Here is a 16,574-nt window from a genome sequence, read left to right on the forward strand (position 1 = left end):
CTTTACAACTCAAAACCAACATGTCCCCTGTACCTCATCCAAAGTGGACATTGGGCACACATTTTCACAAGCACTTCAGCACAGACAAATGCTCTAAGTACCTGTTACAAAATATTAGTACACTCCCTTTTTTAATACAAAAAAATGGCTGCAGTATTATGAGGGTAGGGTATTGAGTCTGAGACACCGGTAGTGTGATGGCATGCTGGTACAGTATAGATGTAGTTAGTGTGACGCATGCTGGTACAGTATAGATGTAGTTAGTGTGACGCATGCTGGTACAGTATAGATGTAGTTAGTGTGACGCATGCTGGTACAGTATAGATGTAGTTAGTGTGACGCATGCTGGTACAGTATAGATGTAGTTAGTGTGATGCATGCTGGTACAGTATAGATGTAGTTAGTGTGACGCATGCTGGTACAGTATAGATGTAGTTAGTGTGACGCATGCTGGTACAGTATAGATGTAGTTAGTGTGACGCATGCTGGTACAGTATAGATGTAGTTAGTGTGACGCATGCTGGTACAGTATAGATGTAGTTAGTGTGACGCATGCTGGTACAGTATAGATGTAGTTAGTGTGACGCATGCTGGTACAGTATAGATGTAGTTAGTGTGATGCATGCTGGTACAGTATAGATGTAGTTAGTGTGATGCATGCTGGTACAGTATAGATGCAGTTAGTGTGATGCATGCTGGTACAGTATAGATGTAGTTAGTGTGACGCATGCTGGTACAGTATAGATGTAGTTAGTGTGAGGCATGCTGGTACAGTATAGATGTAGTTAGTGTGACGCATGCTGGTACAGTATAGATGTAGGTAGTGTGACGCATGCTGGTACAGTATAGATGTAGTTAGTGTGACGCATGCTGGTACAATATAGATGTAGTTAGTGTGATGCATGCTGGTAGAGATAGTGTAAAGCCTCTTACTTGTCTTCACAGCTGTGCTCCTCCTGCAGTAGTTTCTCTCTGTTCAGGCCGATCTTCTCCAGCTCGTGGCTCAGTGTCTCCAACTCGTTCCATTGCTGCTGCACCTTTAGCTTTTCATTCACCAGGTCCTGGACAGAACACACACACACACAATATAACGCTGATTCCACTGAGCTGTCCACCAAACAGTTTAAGAGAGGCAGTTGTAGCAGAAATGCAGATCTAGAGACAGACTTGAAACACGCTGCACATTCAGTATACGGACAGGCTACTGTAACCCTTACTGCAGTTTTAGAGGCGCATTGACATAAGCAGAGTATGCACAGAATACTAATCTCTCATGGTGTGATCCATAATTTATATGTAAAAAACTAAATCGTTATCCATTCATCGGCACCCTGCATTTCTTTTTCTACTTGAACTCCATGTGCTGTATGGTACATCCACACTGAACAAAAATATAAAACGCAACATTTAACAATTTCAAAGATTTTACTGAGTTACAGTTCATATAAGGAATTCAGTCAGTTGAAATGAATTCATTAGGCCCTAATCTATGGATTTCACATGGCTTGGAATATAGATATGCATCGGTTGGTCACAGATACCTTACAAAAAAGGTAGGGGTGTGGATCAGAAAACCAGCCCGTATCTGGTGTGACCACCATTTGCCTCATGTCAGGCCAGTTGGATGTAATGCCACATTTTCTAAAACGACATTGGAGTCGGCTTATAGTAGAGAAATTAACATTCAATTATCTGGAAACACCTTTGGTGGACATTCTTGCAGTCAGCATGCCAATTTTACGCTCCCTCATCACTTCAGACATCTGTGGCATTGTGTTGTGTGAAAACTGCACATTTTAGTGTGGCCTTTTATTGCCCTGGATAAGTGCACCTCTAATGATTATGCTTTTTAATCAGCTTCTTGATTTGCCACAGCTGTCAGGTGGATGGATTAATTAGAAAAATTATCACTAACAGGGATGTAAACAAATTTGTCAACAAGATTTGAGAGAAATAAGCATTTTGTGCAGATTGACCATTTCTGGGATCTGTTATTTCAGCTCATGAAACATGGTACCAAAACTTTACATGTTGCGTTTAGATGTGTTCAGTATACAGTATACCCTTTGACTTTTTCCACCTTTCATTACATTACAGCCTTATTCTAAAATTGATTATATTGTTTTCTTCCATCATCAATTTACACACAGTACCCCATAATGACAAAGCAAAAACTGGTTTAGACATTTGTGCTAATTTATAAAATAAAAAAACTGAAATATTACATTTACATAAGTATTCAGACCCTTTACTCTGTTGAAGCACCTTTGGCAGCGATTACAGCCTCAAGTCTTACTGGGTATGACGCTACAAGCTTGGCACACTTGTATTTGGGGAGTTTCTCACATTCTTCTCTGCAGATCCTCTCAAGCTCTATCACATTGGATGGGGGGTGTTGCTGCACAGCTATTTTCAGGTCTCTCCAGAGATGTTCGATCAGGTTCAAGTCAGGGCTCTGGCTGGGCCACTCAAGGACATTCAGAGACATGTCCCAAAGCCACTGCTGCATTGTCTTGGCTGTGTTTTTAGGGTCGTTGTACTGTTGGAAGGTGAACCTTCGCCCCAGTCAGGTCCTGAACGCTCTGGAGCAGGTTTTCATCAAGGATCTATGTACTTTGCGCCGTTGATCTTTGCCTCGATCCTGACTGGTCACCTAGTCTCTGCAGCCGAAAACCATCCCCACAGCATGATTCTGCCACCACCGTGCTTCACCGTAGGGATGGTGCCAGGATTCCTCCAGACGTGACGCTTGGCATTCAGGCCAAAGGGTTCAATCTTGGTTTCATCAGACCATAGAATCTTGCTTCTCATGGTCTGAGGATCTTTAGGTGCCTTTTGGCAAACTCCAAGCGGGCTGTTATTTGCCTTTTATTGAAGAGAGGCTTCCGTCTGGCCACTCTACCATAAAGGCCTGATTGGTGGAGTGCTACAGAGATGGTTGTCCTTCTGGAAGGTTCTCCTATCTCCACAGAGGAACTCTGGAGCTCTGTCAGAGTGACCATCGGGTTCTTGGTCACCTCCCTAACTAAGGCCCTTCTCCCACGATTGTGCCGTTTGGTCAGCTCTAGGAAGAGTCTTGGTGGTTCCAAACTTCTTCCATTTAAGAATGATGGAGGCCACTGTGTTCTTGGGGACATTCAATGCTGCAGAACTTTTTTGGTACTCTTACCAGATCTGTGCCTCGACACAATCCTGCCTCGGAGCTCTACAGACAATTCCGTCGACCTCTTGGCTTGGTTTTTGCTCTGACATGCACTGTCAACTGTGGGACCTTACATAGACAGGTGTGTGCCTTTCCAAATCATGTACAATCAATTGAATTCACCGCAGGTAGACTTCAATCAAGTTGTAGAAACATCAAGGATGATCAATGGAAACAGTATCTGTTTTTTATTTTTAATACATTTGCAAAAGTTTCTAAAACCTGTTTTCGCTTTGTCATTATGGGGTATTTTCAGATTGCTGAAAAAAAAGATTTAATCAATTTTAGAATAAGGCACTGTATATACTGCATAGTACACGTACTTCTCTACAATCTACTGTAGCCTATATTATCCTCAGACCTTCCCCATACATACCTCTCGGAGTGTGACCAGGGTCCTCTTGTCAATCGTGGCCTGTTTCTGCAGCTCCTTGTTCTCCCTCTCCAGCTCTTTGACCTTCCCAGTCACCTCCTTTAACCTCTCCAGCTCTTTCTCCTTGGTGATGCCCTCCTTCTCCAGGGAGGCCAGCCTCAGAGCACCCTCCTCCAGCACCCCCTCCTTCACCTCCAGCTGCTGCCACAGCCTCCGTGCCTCCTTCTCCAGCTGCTTCCTCTCCTGCAATTTAATTTAATTGAAATCAGGAGTACTTAAGACACGGCAACTACAGTTTACACATAACACACAGACATACCTTCTCTGACTGGCCCAGTTCTTGCTCCAGACCCCTCTTCTCCTTCTCCACTGCCTCCAGGCGTTTCCCCACCAGGCACACCTCCTCCAGCTCCCTTCTTAGCCCCCCTGTCTCGGCCTCGGCCTGCCTCAGCTCCCTTTCCAGCCCCTGGATCTTGGTGGAGCTGTTGTCCAGGCTCTGCTGGAGACTCTGGTTCTCCTGACCCATGCTGCTGACACTCATCTCCAGCCTCTCCGCCCTCTTCCCCTGGGACCTCAGCTCCTCCACAGACCGGGCCAGCTCCTCCCTCTCCCGCTCTAGCTCCCCATTCTCCTGCTGGAGCTGGGCCAGGCGCACAGTGGCCGGCCGGAGAGATTCCACAGTGCGGCGGAGCTCCAGGTTCTCCTGGTCCAGAAGGCTGTGGTCCTTCTCCAGAGTGGTCAGGCGCAGACTGATGTTCTGGGCCGTGTCCGCCTGCTTCTTCAGCCTGCGGTTGTCCTGCTCCAGGCTGGCGTTGTCTCTCTCCAGGGTCTCGGCCCGGTCACACGTGATCATCAGAGACGCCACCTATGTTTACATTTACAGCTTAGTCATGTTGAAATCATTGTGATATGTGGTTGTTTTACCTAAGTTGAGTACACTGATTGCAATCCACAATCACTGCAAGTAAAACATTCTTCAAAGACCTCTGCAAATATGACAAAACAAGTGTGAGCACAAGAAGGACCTCCCTCACCTCCCTCTGAAGCTGCTCCTTGCTCCTCTCCAAATGTGCAGTCTCCCTCTCCAGCTCCTCACAGCGCTCCCCCCTCTCCCTCAGCGTCTCCAGCTCCTTAGTCGACTGCTTGCCCTGGGTCTCTAGCCGGGCCAGCTTGGACCTGGTGTCCGTGATGGTCTGGTGGAGGACGCGGTTCTCCGTCTCCACCTCCCTGACCCGAGCCTCACTGTCAGCTTGGGCGCGCTGACGCAGGGAGCTCACCGCCTGGCTCAGGTGCTCCTTCTCCTGCTCCAGCTCGGAGATCTGGAGAACACACAAACACAGTCAGGTGGGATAACAGTGACAAAAGAGGGACCATCGATGCCACACACACACAATCAGTGGTGCATTTAGCATGTGTAAGGTTAGAAGTGGTGTGTACCTGTCTGTCCTTGTCTGCCTGCAGTGTCTCCAGAGCCTTATCCAGTTTCTGCTTGTCTTTGAGCAGATCTTCCCCGAGACCCTCCATGTCCTGGGTGGTCTGCTTCTCCTGGTCCAGCAGGGTCTGCAGACGCTCCAGCTAGGGAAGGAATTTTGCAAATGTATAAAAATAAAAACAGAAATAAACAAGGTGTTCAGACCATTTGCTATGAGACTCGAAATTGAGCTCAGGTGTATCCTGTTTCCATTGATGATCCTTGAGATGTTTCTACAACGTGATTGGAGCACCTCTGGTAAATTCAATTGATTGGACATGATTTGGAAAGGCACACACTTGTCTATGTAAGGTCCGACAGTTAACAGTGCATGTCAGAGCAAAAACCAAGCAATGAGGTCAAAGCAATTGTCCGTAGAGATCCGAGACTGGATTGTTTCGAGGCACAAATCTGGGGAAGGGTACCAAAATCAATCTACAGCATTGAAGATCCCCAAGAACACAGTGGCCTCCATCATTATTAAATGGAAGAAGTTTGGAACCACCAAGACTCTTCCTAGAGCTGGCCGCCCGGCCAAAATGAGCAATCGTGGGAGAAGGGCCTTGGTCAGGGACGTGAAAGGGTCTGAATACTTGTGTAAATGTGATATTTCGTGTTTAATTATTTTTATACATTTCTTAAAACCTGTTTTTAACTTCGTTATTATGTGGGGTATTGTGTGTAGATTGATGAGGGGGGAAAAAAACAATTGAATCCATTTTAGAAAATAAGTCTAACTTGACAAAATATGGAAAAAGTCAAGGGGTCTGAATACTTTCTGAATGCACTGTACATTAAAAAAAACATCCACACCGATGCTGGGCCAATGCCGAAAACTAGAGAAATATTGCATTAATCCGGTACATGCTGCTCGGCTCCCACCCGCATGCTTTAACTGCACCACAAAACATACTGCAATGCATACTGCAGACCAACTATATAGGACATGTGGGACCAGCATATAGTATCCCACAACAGACTGTCAATCTTTAAAAGTATGTGGGACACGCATACAGTACCTTCTGCATGCTTCTTTTCTGTATTCAAGGTGTGACCCCCATCCCTGTGCGTACGTGCATCAGAGTGGCTGAGCGTGCATGTACGCAAGTCTGTCAGTCTGTCTCTAGTATGTGTGTCTATGCGCAATCAGTGTGTGTCTGTACAGTACCTTCTTGCAGAGGCCCTGGTTCTCACTCTCCAGCTCCAAGGTATGTAGCTGGCCCTCCTCTCGACTTAGGGAAGCCTCTCTGAGCTCCTGGATGGTGGTCTGCAGACCCTGGTTCTCTTTCTCCAGCTTCAGCAGACGGCTCGATGCAGACTCGTTCAGCTCAAACACAAACGACTTGCGCGCTGCACGGGGGGGGGGGGGGGGGATTGATTAATCCAATGCATTTGTATACTGTACAGTATAAGATTGGGATCATAAGTATGTCTTCATTTACTTAAAATAGTGGGTGGAAGTGATTGAGAGAGCAGCTTTGGCTGCTTGCATAATGGATATTTTTCGTTTTGACTGAATCGGTGTGGAAAGTTTGAGTCAGCCACATTTATAGGACACTGTAGATTTACATAATACATAGTCGTGCTCAAATTTGTTGGTACCCTTACAGCTCATTTAAATAATGCTTCATTCCTCCAGAAAAAAGTGATGAAATGAAAAGCTATTTTATCATGTATACTTGCATGCCTTTGGTATGTCATAGAATAAACCTGTGAATAGAAGCTGTGAAAAGAAATGAATGAATTACTGCTTATTCTACAAAGAGATTCTAAAATGGCCTGGACACATTTGTTGGTACCCCTTAGAAAAGATAATAAATAATTGGTCCCGTGTGGCTCAGTTGGTAGAGCATGGTGTTTGCAACGCCAGGGTTGTGGGTTCAATTCCCACGGGGGACCAGTATGGAAGGGAGAAAAAAGAAAAGAAATGTATGCATTCACGCTCTGGATAAGAGCGTCTGCTAAATGACTAAAATGTAAATGTAATTGGATTATAGTGATATTTCAACCTAATTTGTTTCTTTAATTAGTATCACGTCTCCAATCTTGTAATCAGTCATTCAGCCTATTTAAATGGAGTAAAGTAGTCACTGTGCTGTTTGGTATCATTGTGTGCACCACACTGAACATGGACAAGAGAAAGCAAAGGAGAGATTTGTCTGAGGAGATCAGAAAGAAAATAATAGACAAGCATGGTAAAGGTAAAGGCTACAAGACCATCTCCAAGCAGCTTGATGTTGCTGTGACAACAGTTGCAAATATTATTAAGAAGTTTAAGGTCCATGGAACTGTAGCCAACCTTCCTGGGCGCGGCCGCACGAGGAAAATCAACCCCAGATTGAACAGAAGGATTATGAGAATGGTAGAAAAAGAACCAAGGATAACAGCCAAAGAGATACAAGCTGAACTCCAAGGTGAAGGTACGTCAGTTTCTGATCGCATCATCAGTCACTTTTTGAGCAAAAGCGGGCTCCATGGAAGAAGACCCAGGAGGACTCCACTTTTGAAAGAAAAACCATAGAAGCCAGAAAGGAATTTGCTAAAATGCACATTGACAAGCCACAGTCCTTCTGGGAGAATGTCCTTCAGACAGATGAGTCAAAACTGGAGCTTTTTGGCAAGTCCCATCAGCTCAATGTTCACAGACAAAAAAAATGAAGCTTAAAATAACACCATACCTACAGTGAAACATGGAGGAGGCTCGGTTATGTTTTGAGGCTGCTTTGCTGCACCTGACACAGGGTGCCTTGAATCTGTGCAGGGCACAATGAAATCAAGACTATCAAGGCATTCTGGAGCGAAATGTTCTGCCCAGTGTCAGAAAGCTCTGTCTAAGTCGCCAGTGGGCCAAACTACCTGTTAACAGGTGCAGAAGGTACCCTGAGACAGCTGAAGCAGTTTGCTCAGGAAGTGTGGGCCAAACTACCTGTTAACAGGTGCAGAAGTATCATTGAGAGCTACAGAAAATGTTTGATTGCAGTGATTGCCTCTAAAGGTTGTGCAACAAAATACTAGGTTAAGGGTCCCATCATTTTTGTCCATGCCATTTTCATTTGTTTTATTATTTACAATATTATGTTGAATAAAAAATCTAAAGCAAAGACTGATTTCTATTAAATATGGAATAAACAATGGTGGATGCCAATTGCTTTTGTCAGTTTCAAGTTACTTCAGAGAAAATTGTGCATTCTTCATTTTTTGTGGAGGGGTACCAACAAATTTGAGCACGTCTGTATGTGTTGACAGTTAGAGGACCAGGCACTGTGATAAATGTGAGGCTGAGGGAAACAGCTGAGCCAGCTGCTGAGTTAATATATTACCTTTCTGACAATACAGAGTGAAATATTAACTTCAACACAGAGGCCAAAATATAACCCCTCACACACCAATGCAAAGACCTGTCGTGCAAATCTATAGTGATGTTCACCCTCTAATAAAAAACTGAAAATATGATACAATTCAAGTATCAACAGCATAGTGTCTGAACTGAATTTGTATTTTAGGTTGCACCACAAGCTCTGGCAGGATTCACTGAGAATCCTTGACTTGTTCATCATTTTTCAGCCAAAATCTCCATCAGCCACTAATGGAAGGTGATTTATACATGTTGGCTCTCAGCAGAATAATATATGTGCCATTTAGCAGACCCTACAGTGACTACATGCGTGCATACGTTACGTATGGGTGGCCCTGGAAAACAAACCTATGAACTGAACAGTGCAGGACCACAACTCAAAGTGATGTAGCTGGGAAAAAACCTACACATGTTTAGTGTGTGTGTGAGAGAGAATATGCATGTGCGTGCGCCTTTACTGTCGCTGTTGTCGTTGTTCTTAGCGAGCTGCTCCAGCTCCCAGCCAAGGTGGGTAGACTCGTTCATGCTCTGTTTCTGAGAGATCTCCAGCAGCATGTTCTCCTCTATCAACTCCTCCAGGCGCTTCTTATCCGTGTCCCGGTCCTGAGAGGGACAGCAGGGTGAGTCCCACACACATCAACATATACACAGTTAACAGTGCATTCGGGAAATTATTCAGCCCCCTTGATTATTTCGACATTTTGTTACGTTACAGCCTTATTCTAAAATGGATTCAATTAATTTGTTCCCCTCGTCAATCTACACACAATACCCCATAATAACAAAGCAAAAACAGATTTAGAAATTGTATCACATTTATTTGCTATGAGACTCAAAATGTAGCTCATGTGCATCCTGTTTCCATTGATCTTCCTTGAGATGTTTCCACAACTTGATTATAGGTCCCATAGTTGACATTGCATGTCAAAGCAAAAACCAAGCAACGAGGTCAAAGGAATTGTCTGTAGAGCTCCGAGACAGGATTTTGTCAAGACAGGATTGTGTCGAGGCACAGATCTGGGGAAGGGTACCAAAAAATGTCTGCAGCATTGAAGGTCCACAAGAACATATTGGCCTCCATCATTCTTAAAAATGGAAGAAGTTTGAAACCACCAAGACTCTTCCTAGAGCTGGCCGTCCAACCAAACAGAGCAATCGTGGGAGAAGGGCCTTGGTCAGGGAGGTGCCCAAGAACCCGATGGTCACTCAGAGCTCCAGAGCTGCTCTATGGAGATGGAAGAACCTTCCAGAAGGACAACCATCTCTTCAGCACTCCACCAATCAGGCCTTTATTGTAGAGTGGCCAGATGAAAGCCTCTCCTCAATAAAATGCACATGACAGCCCGCTTGGAGTTTGCCAAAAGGCACCTAAAGGACACTTCAGCCAATGAGAAACAAGATTCTCTGGTCTGATGAAACCAAGACTAATCTCTTTGGCCTGAATGCCAAGCATCATGTCTGGAGGAAACCTGGCACCATCCCTACGGTGAAGCATGGTGGCAGCATCATGCGGTGGGGATGTTTATCAGTGGCAGGGACTGGGAGACTAGTTAGGATCGAGGGAAAGATGAACAGAGCAAAGTACAGAGATATCCTTGATGAAAACCTGCTCCAGAGCACTCAAGACCTCAGACTGGGGCGAAGGTTCACCTTCCAGCAGGACGATGACCCTAAGCACACAGCCAAGACAATGCAGGAGAGGCTTGGGACAAGTCTCTGAACATCCTTGAGTGGCCCAGCCAGAGCCTGGACTTGAACTCGATCTAATATCTCTGGAGAGACCTGAAAACAGCTGTGCTCTCCATCCAACCTGACAGAGCTTGAGAGGATCTGTAGAGATAAATGGGAGAAACTCCAAATATATTTGCAGAAATGTCTAAAAACCTGTTTTTGCTTTGTCATTATTGGGCATTGTGTGTAGATTGATGAGAGAAAAAAACTATTTAATACATTTTAGAATAAGGCTGTAACATAACAAAATGTGGAAAAAGTTAAGGGGTCTGAATACTTTCCAGATGCACTGTATACACGAACACTGCATTGACATATAACATACACTGACATATAGCACACACAGATGGACAGACAAACAGACAGATGGACCAATCCCTACTGCATTTCTTACCATCTCCATGTCATGCAGTTTGGAGCGCAGCTGCAGGTTCTCCTTCTCCAACTCATGTAGTTTGTCACAGCGCCCCCTGGCTGCCCCCAGCTGCTCTTCCAGCATGGCTTTGGTATCAATCAGAGTCACGTTGTCCTCTCTCAGCTCCTGGAAACACACACACAGAACATTTTACATTTTAGTCATTTAGCAGACGCTCTTATCCAGAGCGACTTACAGTAGTGAATGCATACATTTTCTTTTTCTTTTTTGTACTGGCCCCCGTGGGAATCGAACCCACAACCCTGGCGTTGCACACACCATGCTCTACCAACTGAGCCACAGAAGAAAGACAGACAAACTGTCAGATGGAAACAAAGTAGGGTTGCCCCATTTAGTCGACTGGTCGATTGTTTGGTCGATAGGCTGTTGGTTGACCAAGATTTTTTTTTTTGGGGGGGGGGGGGGGGGTCGAGCATCGCAAATATCTACATTTTTTTAAATGTTTTTTTCCTTAATGGCACACAAGACACCCGTCTGATTCACGGACATCTCAGTGGACTAATCCATTGAGGTCGCGGAGATGCCACGGTCCAAGAAAAAGGGGTGTGTGGCTAAGGTGCAAAAGGCACTTGCAGTATCTCTCCAGAATGCACGCTCTCCTGCCTTGCAGTATCTCTCCAGAATGCACGCTCTCCTGCCTTGCAGTATCTCTCCAGAATGCACGCTCTCCTGCCTTGCAGTATCTCTCCAGAATGCACGCTCTCCTGCCTTGCAGTATCTCTCCAGAATGCACGCACTCCTGCCTTGCAGTATCTCTCCAGAATGCACGCACTCCTGCCTTGCAGTATCTCTCCAGAATGCACGCACTCCTGCCTTGCAGTATCTCTCCAGAATGCACGCTCTCCTGCCTTGCAGTATCTCTCCAGAATGCACGCTCTCCTGCCTTGCAGTATCTCTCCAGAATGCACGCTCTCCTGCGAATTCATGGTTTCATAACTTCATTGTGTGAATTGTTTGCCCTTTGATTGTTAGTGTCTATCAATTCCCCATTACTTATATCACCACGGACATGTTTGTAGCGCTCACAACGCATGCTACACTTGCGAGAAACAAGTTTTGGTTTATTTCACTCCATTTACGAGTTTCTCCAATTTATTAATTGTCTTTTGTCTGGAGCCCTCCTGTCAATGTTGAGTAAGGACGGGCACCTGATTACGCATAGAATTAGGCATAGGCTACTTGGCCTACACGCAAATGTAGGCCTATAAATGTGCCCATTTGGGATCTGATACTATTTCTGATTGTCTTAACCCACCACAACTAATGAGCTTGTGGAGTTTTTCAAAAGCATTTTTTTCTTCACCTCAAACAGCAAGTAAACAAAGTATTTTTATTATCCATTGAGAATGACAATAGTTCCTCAAAGTTTTTGAAACATTTTCCAGTTCTCTCTCTATCGATAACCACTCGGCATGAACGGGAAAAATGTAATGCGCAGATCCAGTGGAAACATAAAACACCCTATTACTTCGTATTCCTTGCACAAATAGCCTACAGCTGTCTGTCCTGAGCTCACTTGCGCAGGAAACTGAGGGCCCAGAATATGATACAATGTTGGACGTTTGCTAGCGCGAGCTTCGGGCCGAACACAGTCGATAGTTGATAAAAGTTCATTGCAGACAGGCCACAGAAGTCAATGTGATTTATAGGATTTATTTTCATTTTTAATCAGGATATTTTCTACCTGCTTTTAGATTTGTATAAATTAAATGTTGATATAATTTAGATTAACCACATGACAATGATTGAGACTATTATAAATTAAATTAAACTGTTACACAAAATTGTGCATATGAAAATCATAATTGGCAAGCAGATCGGTAGAAATGGTAAGAATAAATTGGTACTACAAATTGAAAAGGTTGCCGACCGCTAACGTACCCTATTACCAGCAACTTTAGGAGCTTAATGGCAGAATTTACAAAGGCCAGCAGCAGTAGGAGGAAGAGAGTCAGGAACAGGGTGTTTTTTTCCCCCAGTTAGGCCATCTTTATCTCTTGCTCCCTCAATTAATTTGTGTGTCTTAATGATTTAATCAAACAGCATGCTTAAAGCATCAGACAAGTTCAGTAGATATAGTGGATTTTATTAAAAACACATAGGGTGTGTCTATATGGAAAATACATGTTTACAATTTTCGACCGATTGATTGGTCGATGGAGATTTTTATTTTTGTTGGGGGACAGCCCTAAAACAGAGGGACATATACAGCGTGTTGAAGGGGATTGGCCTGAGACGCTGTGCAGGTTTTCTAATCTTGATCACATAATGAGTAGTTATTTGGGGAAGCAAGGCGATTTGTAATTCCATTCAGTCAGACTGCAATGTAGCGAATGTATATATATATATATATTAATCTCAGTAAGGAGACAGTGTGAAATATAAATGAGGCAGAGATGGAGACAATAGGAAATAGTGATTCAAAGGCCTGCCACTAACAGCTGTGGAGCTCCCTTCCTGGACAAACTCAACTCTGCTGATCAGGAGGTGCCATTGTTCCCCTGTGACAGAGACAGCAGGGGTTCTAGTCAATGTTCTACTCAATGAAGTGGAACTGATTTGACCCAGAGACATGAAAGACGTGCTGCTAAGGATTATGGGTCTTAATATGCACAACCAATATTAATCCGTCTTGACAGATGAGATAGGCTATACATGCGGATGTGTGTTGATGAGAAAAATAAATGCTGTCACTACCTCACTTTCAAACAAAGGTGCATGAACTGTGGAGCAAACAAAGGCATTTTCCTTTTACATGTGTTGTTAATGTACAGTATTGTATTTTATTCTAGCTTTCATAAAATTGATGTTGGTGAGAATAAATCAATTAAATTCAATGCTCAGTGTGTCTCACCTCGACTCGTGTCTTGTAGAAGTGGACGTCGTGTAGCCTCTCCTTGCAGCGTGACAGCTCTGTGTCCAGTCTATCTACCTTCGCTGCCTTCTCCCTCAGAGCATCCACCTCATCCCTGTAGGCACGCACCGACCGTGCCTCCGCCAGCAGCTGCATGTTCTGCACAGGGCATAAAAGCACACTATGGATCTGGTCTGGAGGTTTTAATTTCAGAAATGGTATACTGCCTCTGTTTGGTTGCTGCAAAGTAAAGGTACATGAATTGTACAACAAACTAGATGTACTGGAGGTTATGGCTAAATAACAGATCTTTACATTTCAGAATTTCCTGGTATCATGTGAATATTCAAAAATGGTAATGGCTCTGAGAATGTGACAACAGCTAAAATGTTCACTACTGTGAAACTTCTGAAGATGGAATTTCAAAGCTTTTCTAACATGTCATTTGTGGTCAAGATTTGAAATGCCTAGGAGGAAACTTTATCCTGACTTGGAAAATAAGGGAAAGTTGGGTTTCGGTGTATGTTTACATCAGTGAGTGAGAAACAGGGAGAGAGACAGGGGGATAGTGTGAAGGCGGGGAAGCCAAAGTGAAAGAGGAAATTCGCACCTCTTGCTTGAGTTTCTGCATCTCCAGGTCCAGCCTCTCCACCTCATGTTTGGTATCCATCAGATGCTCAGTCTTCTCCTCCCTGGGAGCGAGACAGCACACATTAGGCTGGCAAATCAATTTATTCAGACATATATACATTTTTGTAATCATGTTAAGTGTTGTTTATTTAGAGTCAATATATTTTCTGATAGAGGGCTTGCAGTGTTTCTGAAGTTAACATCTTAGGGAATGATTTGTCTTAACAAAATGTACTGAAGGCTAAAATGTTATCCCCGACTCTAACCTCTCCCCTATTCGGACTCACAGTTCCTGCCGTGAGCGTCTCAGTTTGGCTTTAGTGTCGGCCAGCTCCACAGCCAGGTGCTGGCGGTCCTCTTTGGACAGCAGTGAGACGGGTCCGTCCAGGCCCAACACAGTCCTCTCAGGACAGGGGTAACCCATGTGATTGGAGGGCTGCTGGGACTGAAGGTAGTCCTTCTCCTGGGTCAGCTCCACGATCACCTGGAGGATGGTGGAGAAAAACTCTGTCAGTCTATTGACTGTGTATAGAAAGGGCCCAAATCAAGTCTGAGTGACAGTAAACTTATTGTGGGTAATACAGATGATTTGGACGCGTTTCAGACTTGTTCCGTCTTGGATACCAACCTCTGCACATTCGTCTCGTTCATCTATGAGTTTGCGGAGGTGCAGGGCCATGTTACGGGACAGGGGGTCCAGCTCCTCAGGGGGCATGTCTGGCAGCTCCAGCCACTGCATGTCCAACACATTCTCCTGGTTATGGGTCACCTGAAGGGGTAGACAGACAATATAACAATGTCAACAGGACTGCCATAAGTTCTACATTGAAACCCAATACATGTGTAATAACAGTGCCCCCTCCTTTGTAATTCCGGGTCTGAAGCAAAAAATAACTATTGTCAAAAGGAAAATATTACTGTAGGCCTGGGAATAAGACTTGAATGTGTCTATGTGAAGATGCAAAGTACATGCGAGAAAAAGATTCTCAATAAACAAATTGACAGACACGCATGAACATGATTGCCTAAATGTCAATGGAAACGCCATACTGTTAAAGTGTAGGCCTAGGGGTAAAACCTGAATATGTCTTTACGTCATTAGATTTATTTGACAGGGACAGTGCACATCAATCAAGGTTTCTGTAGATGTGCCAGATTTAGCCAGATGCGTACCTGAAGATAACGCGAGAAGAAGAAAAAAAATCACTACAAAAAAAGGAAGGGCTGATGCGCATGAACATGTGTGCCTGCTTTGACGTGAACACCTGCACTACTCACCTCTTGAATGTGAGAGACGATGGCTTCCTGCTTCTCGATGTCGAGCAGTTTGATTTTCTCAATGATCTCTTCTTTCCTCTCACACTGCAGAGGAAGTGACAATGGCAGGCACTTCTGTTAGATACCTATAGGTCGCGACTATAAACTAATCAGAAAAACATTTTGATTAAGACTTGGTTTTCACATTCTCTATTGAACACAAAGGACTGGGTGTTTGAATGGTCATAAATATGAATAAGCCATATGAAAAGAAGGTTCTAAATCTTATAGAAATACGGTATAGGGCAATGTGGAGGACTTGAGTAATTACCATTCAATGGAGAGAAAACAAGAGGTATAGATAATGCATCAACTTAGAAAATGTATTACATCTATGCATGATGTTGACATTACTTTTTTTGGTATTGGAAAAATAACTATTCAACACGTCATCTCTCTCTCTCTCTATCCTGCTTTTTCCCCAGGAACAAGAAAAACCAGGGCAGTGTAACAAAGAGAGAAAAAAAGAGAGAGAGAGGCCAGGGGATTGGAGGGAATGAAAACAATAGTGTACAGAGCTGAAGCTATAGAGATAGAGCCAAGGGAATGGAACAGTACAGCCTCTGGCTACATTGGACATGTTGATTTCAAAAGAGGAATTAAATCTCAACTTTTGGAGGGCCATTTTGAATTGATTCATAAAATGCTGATAAGTTAACAGGCCGTTGCACTAAAGTTTACTGTTATCAGTTTCAGATAATACAGGGATGTGTTCTAACATGTAAAGTTATGCCAATGCAGCTTTACTTCCTGGTGTGATCAGGTGCAAGGTGGGGCGCCAGGTAGACTAGCAGTTAGAGCGTTGGGCCAACTGAAATGTAGCTGGTTTAAATACCTGAGTCGACAACGTGAAAAAAAAATATAGGCACTTAACCCTAATTTGCTCGATGGGGCACCATAATACTATGGCTGACCCTGTAAAACAGCACATTTCACATCCGGTATATGTGACAAAACATATACATTTATACACATTCAGTACCAGTCAAAAGATTGTGGACACACCTACTCATTCCAGGGTTTTTCTTTATTTTTACTATTTTCTACATTGTAGAATAATAGTGAAGACATCAAAACTATGAAATAACACATATGGAATCATGTAGTACCAAAGAAATGTTAAACAAATCAAAATATATTTTAAATTTGAGATTCTTCAAAGTAGCCACCCTTTGCCTTGATGACAGCTTTGCACACTCTTGGCA

The 16,574-nt window shown here is 43.8% G+C and overlaps 1 protein-coding gene across 1 annotated transcript in view; it reads right to left on the minus strand.

Annotated features, from left to right (window-relative positions):
• The window catches only part of LOC115172417 (protein Daple), an 84,549-nt gene that overhangs the window by 21,762 nt on the left and 46,213 nt on the right, over window positions 1-16,574 (minus strand). The window contains exons 6-18 of the mRNA XM_029729842.1: window positions 15,331-15,414; window positions 14,681-14,821; window positions 14,340-14,536; window positions 14,033-14,114; window positions 13,423-13,581; window positions 10,527-10,673; window positions 8,860-9,004; window positions 6,215-6,396; window positions 5,013-5,150; window positions 4,610-4,894; window positions 3,895-4,440; window positions 3,579-3,818; window positions 934-1,061 (exon numbers count right to left, since the gene is read on the minus strand). Of these exons, the coding sequence (XP_029585702.1) occupies window positions 934-1,061; window positions 3,579-3,818; window positions 3,895-4,440; window positions 4,610-4,894; window positions 5,013-5,150; window positions 6,215-6,396; window positions 8,860-9,004; window positions 10,527-10,673; window positions 13,423-13,581; window positions 14,033-14,114; window positions 14,340-14,536; window positions 14,681-14,821; window positions 15,331-15,414 (2,474 nt within the window). The remainder of the gene's footprint in view (window positions 1-933; window positions 1,062-3,578; window positions 3,819-3,894; window positions 4,441-4,609; window positions 4,895-5,012; window positions 5,151-6,214; window positions 6,397-8,859; window positions 9,005-10,526; window positions 10,674-13,422; window positions 13,582-14,032; window positions 14,115-14,339; window positions 14,537-14,680; window positions 14,822-15,330; window positions 15,415-16,574) is intronic.

This window comes from Salmo trutta, chromosome 33 (assembly GCF_901001165.1).
Source record: "Salmo trutta chromosome 33, fSalTru1.1, whole genome shotgun sequence".
Classification (NCBI taxonomy): Eukaryota; Metazoa; Chordata; class Actinopteri; order Salmoniformes; family Salmonidae; genus Salmo; species Salmo trutta.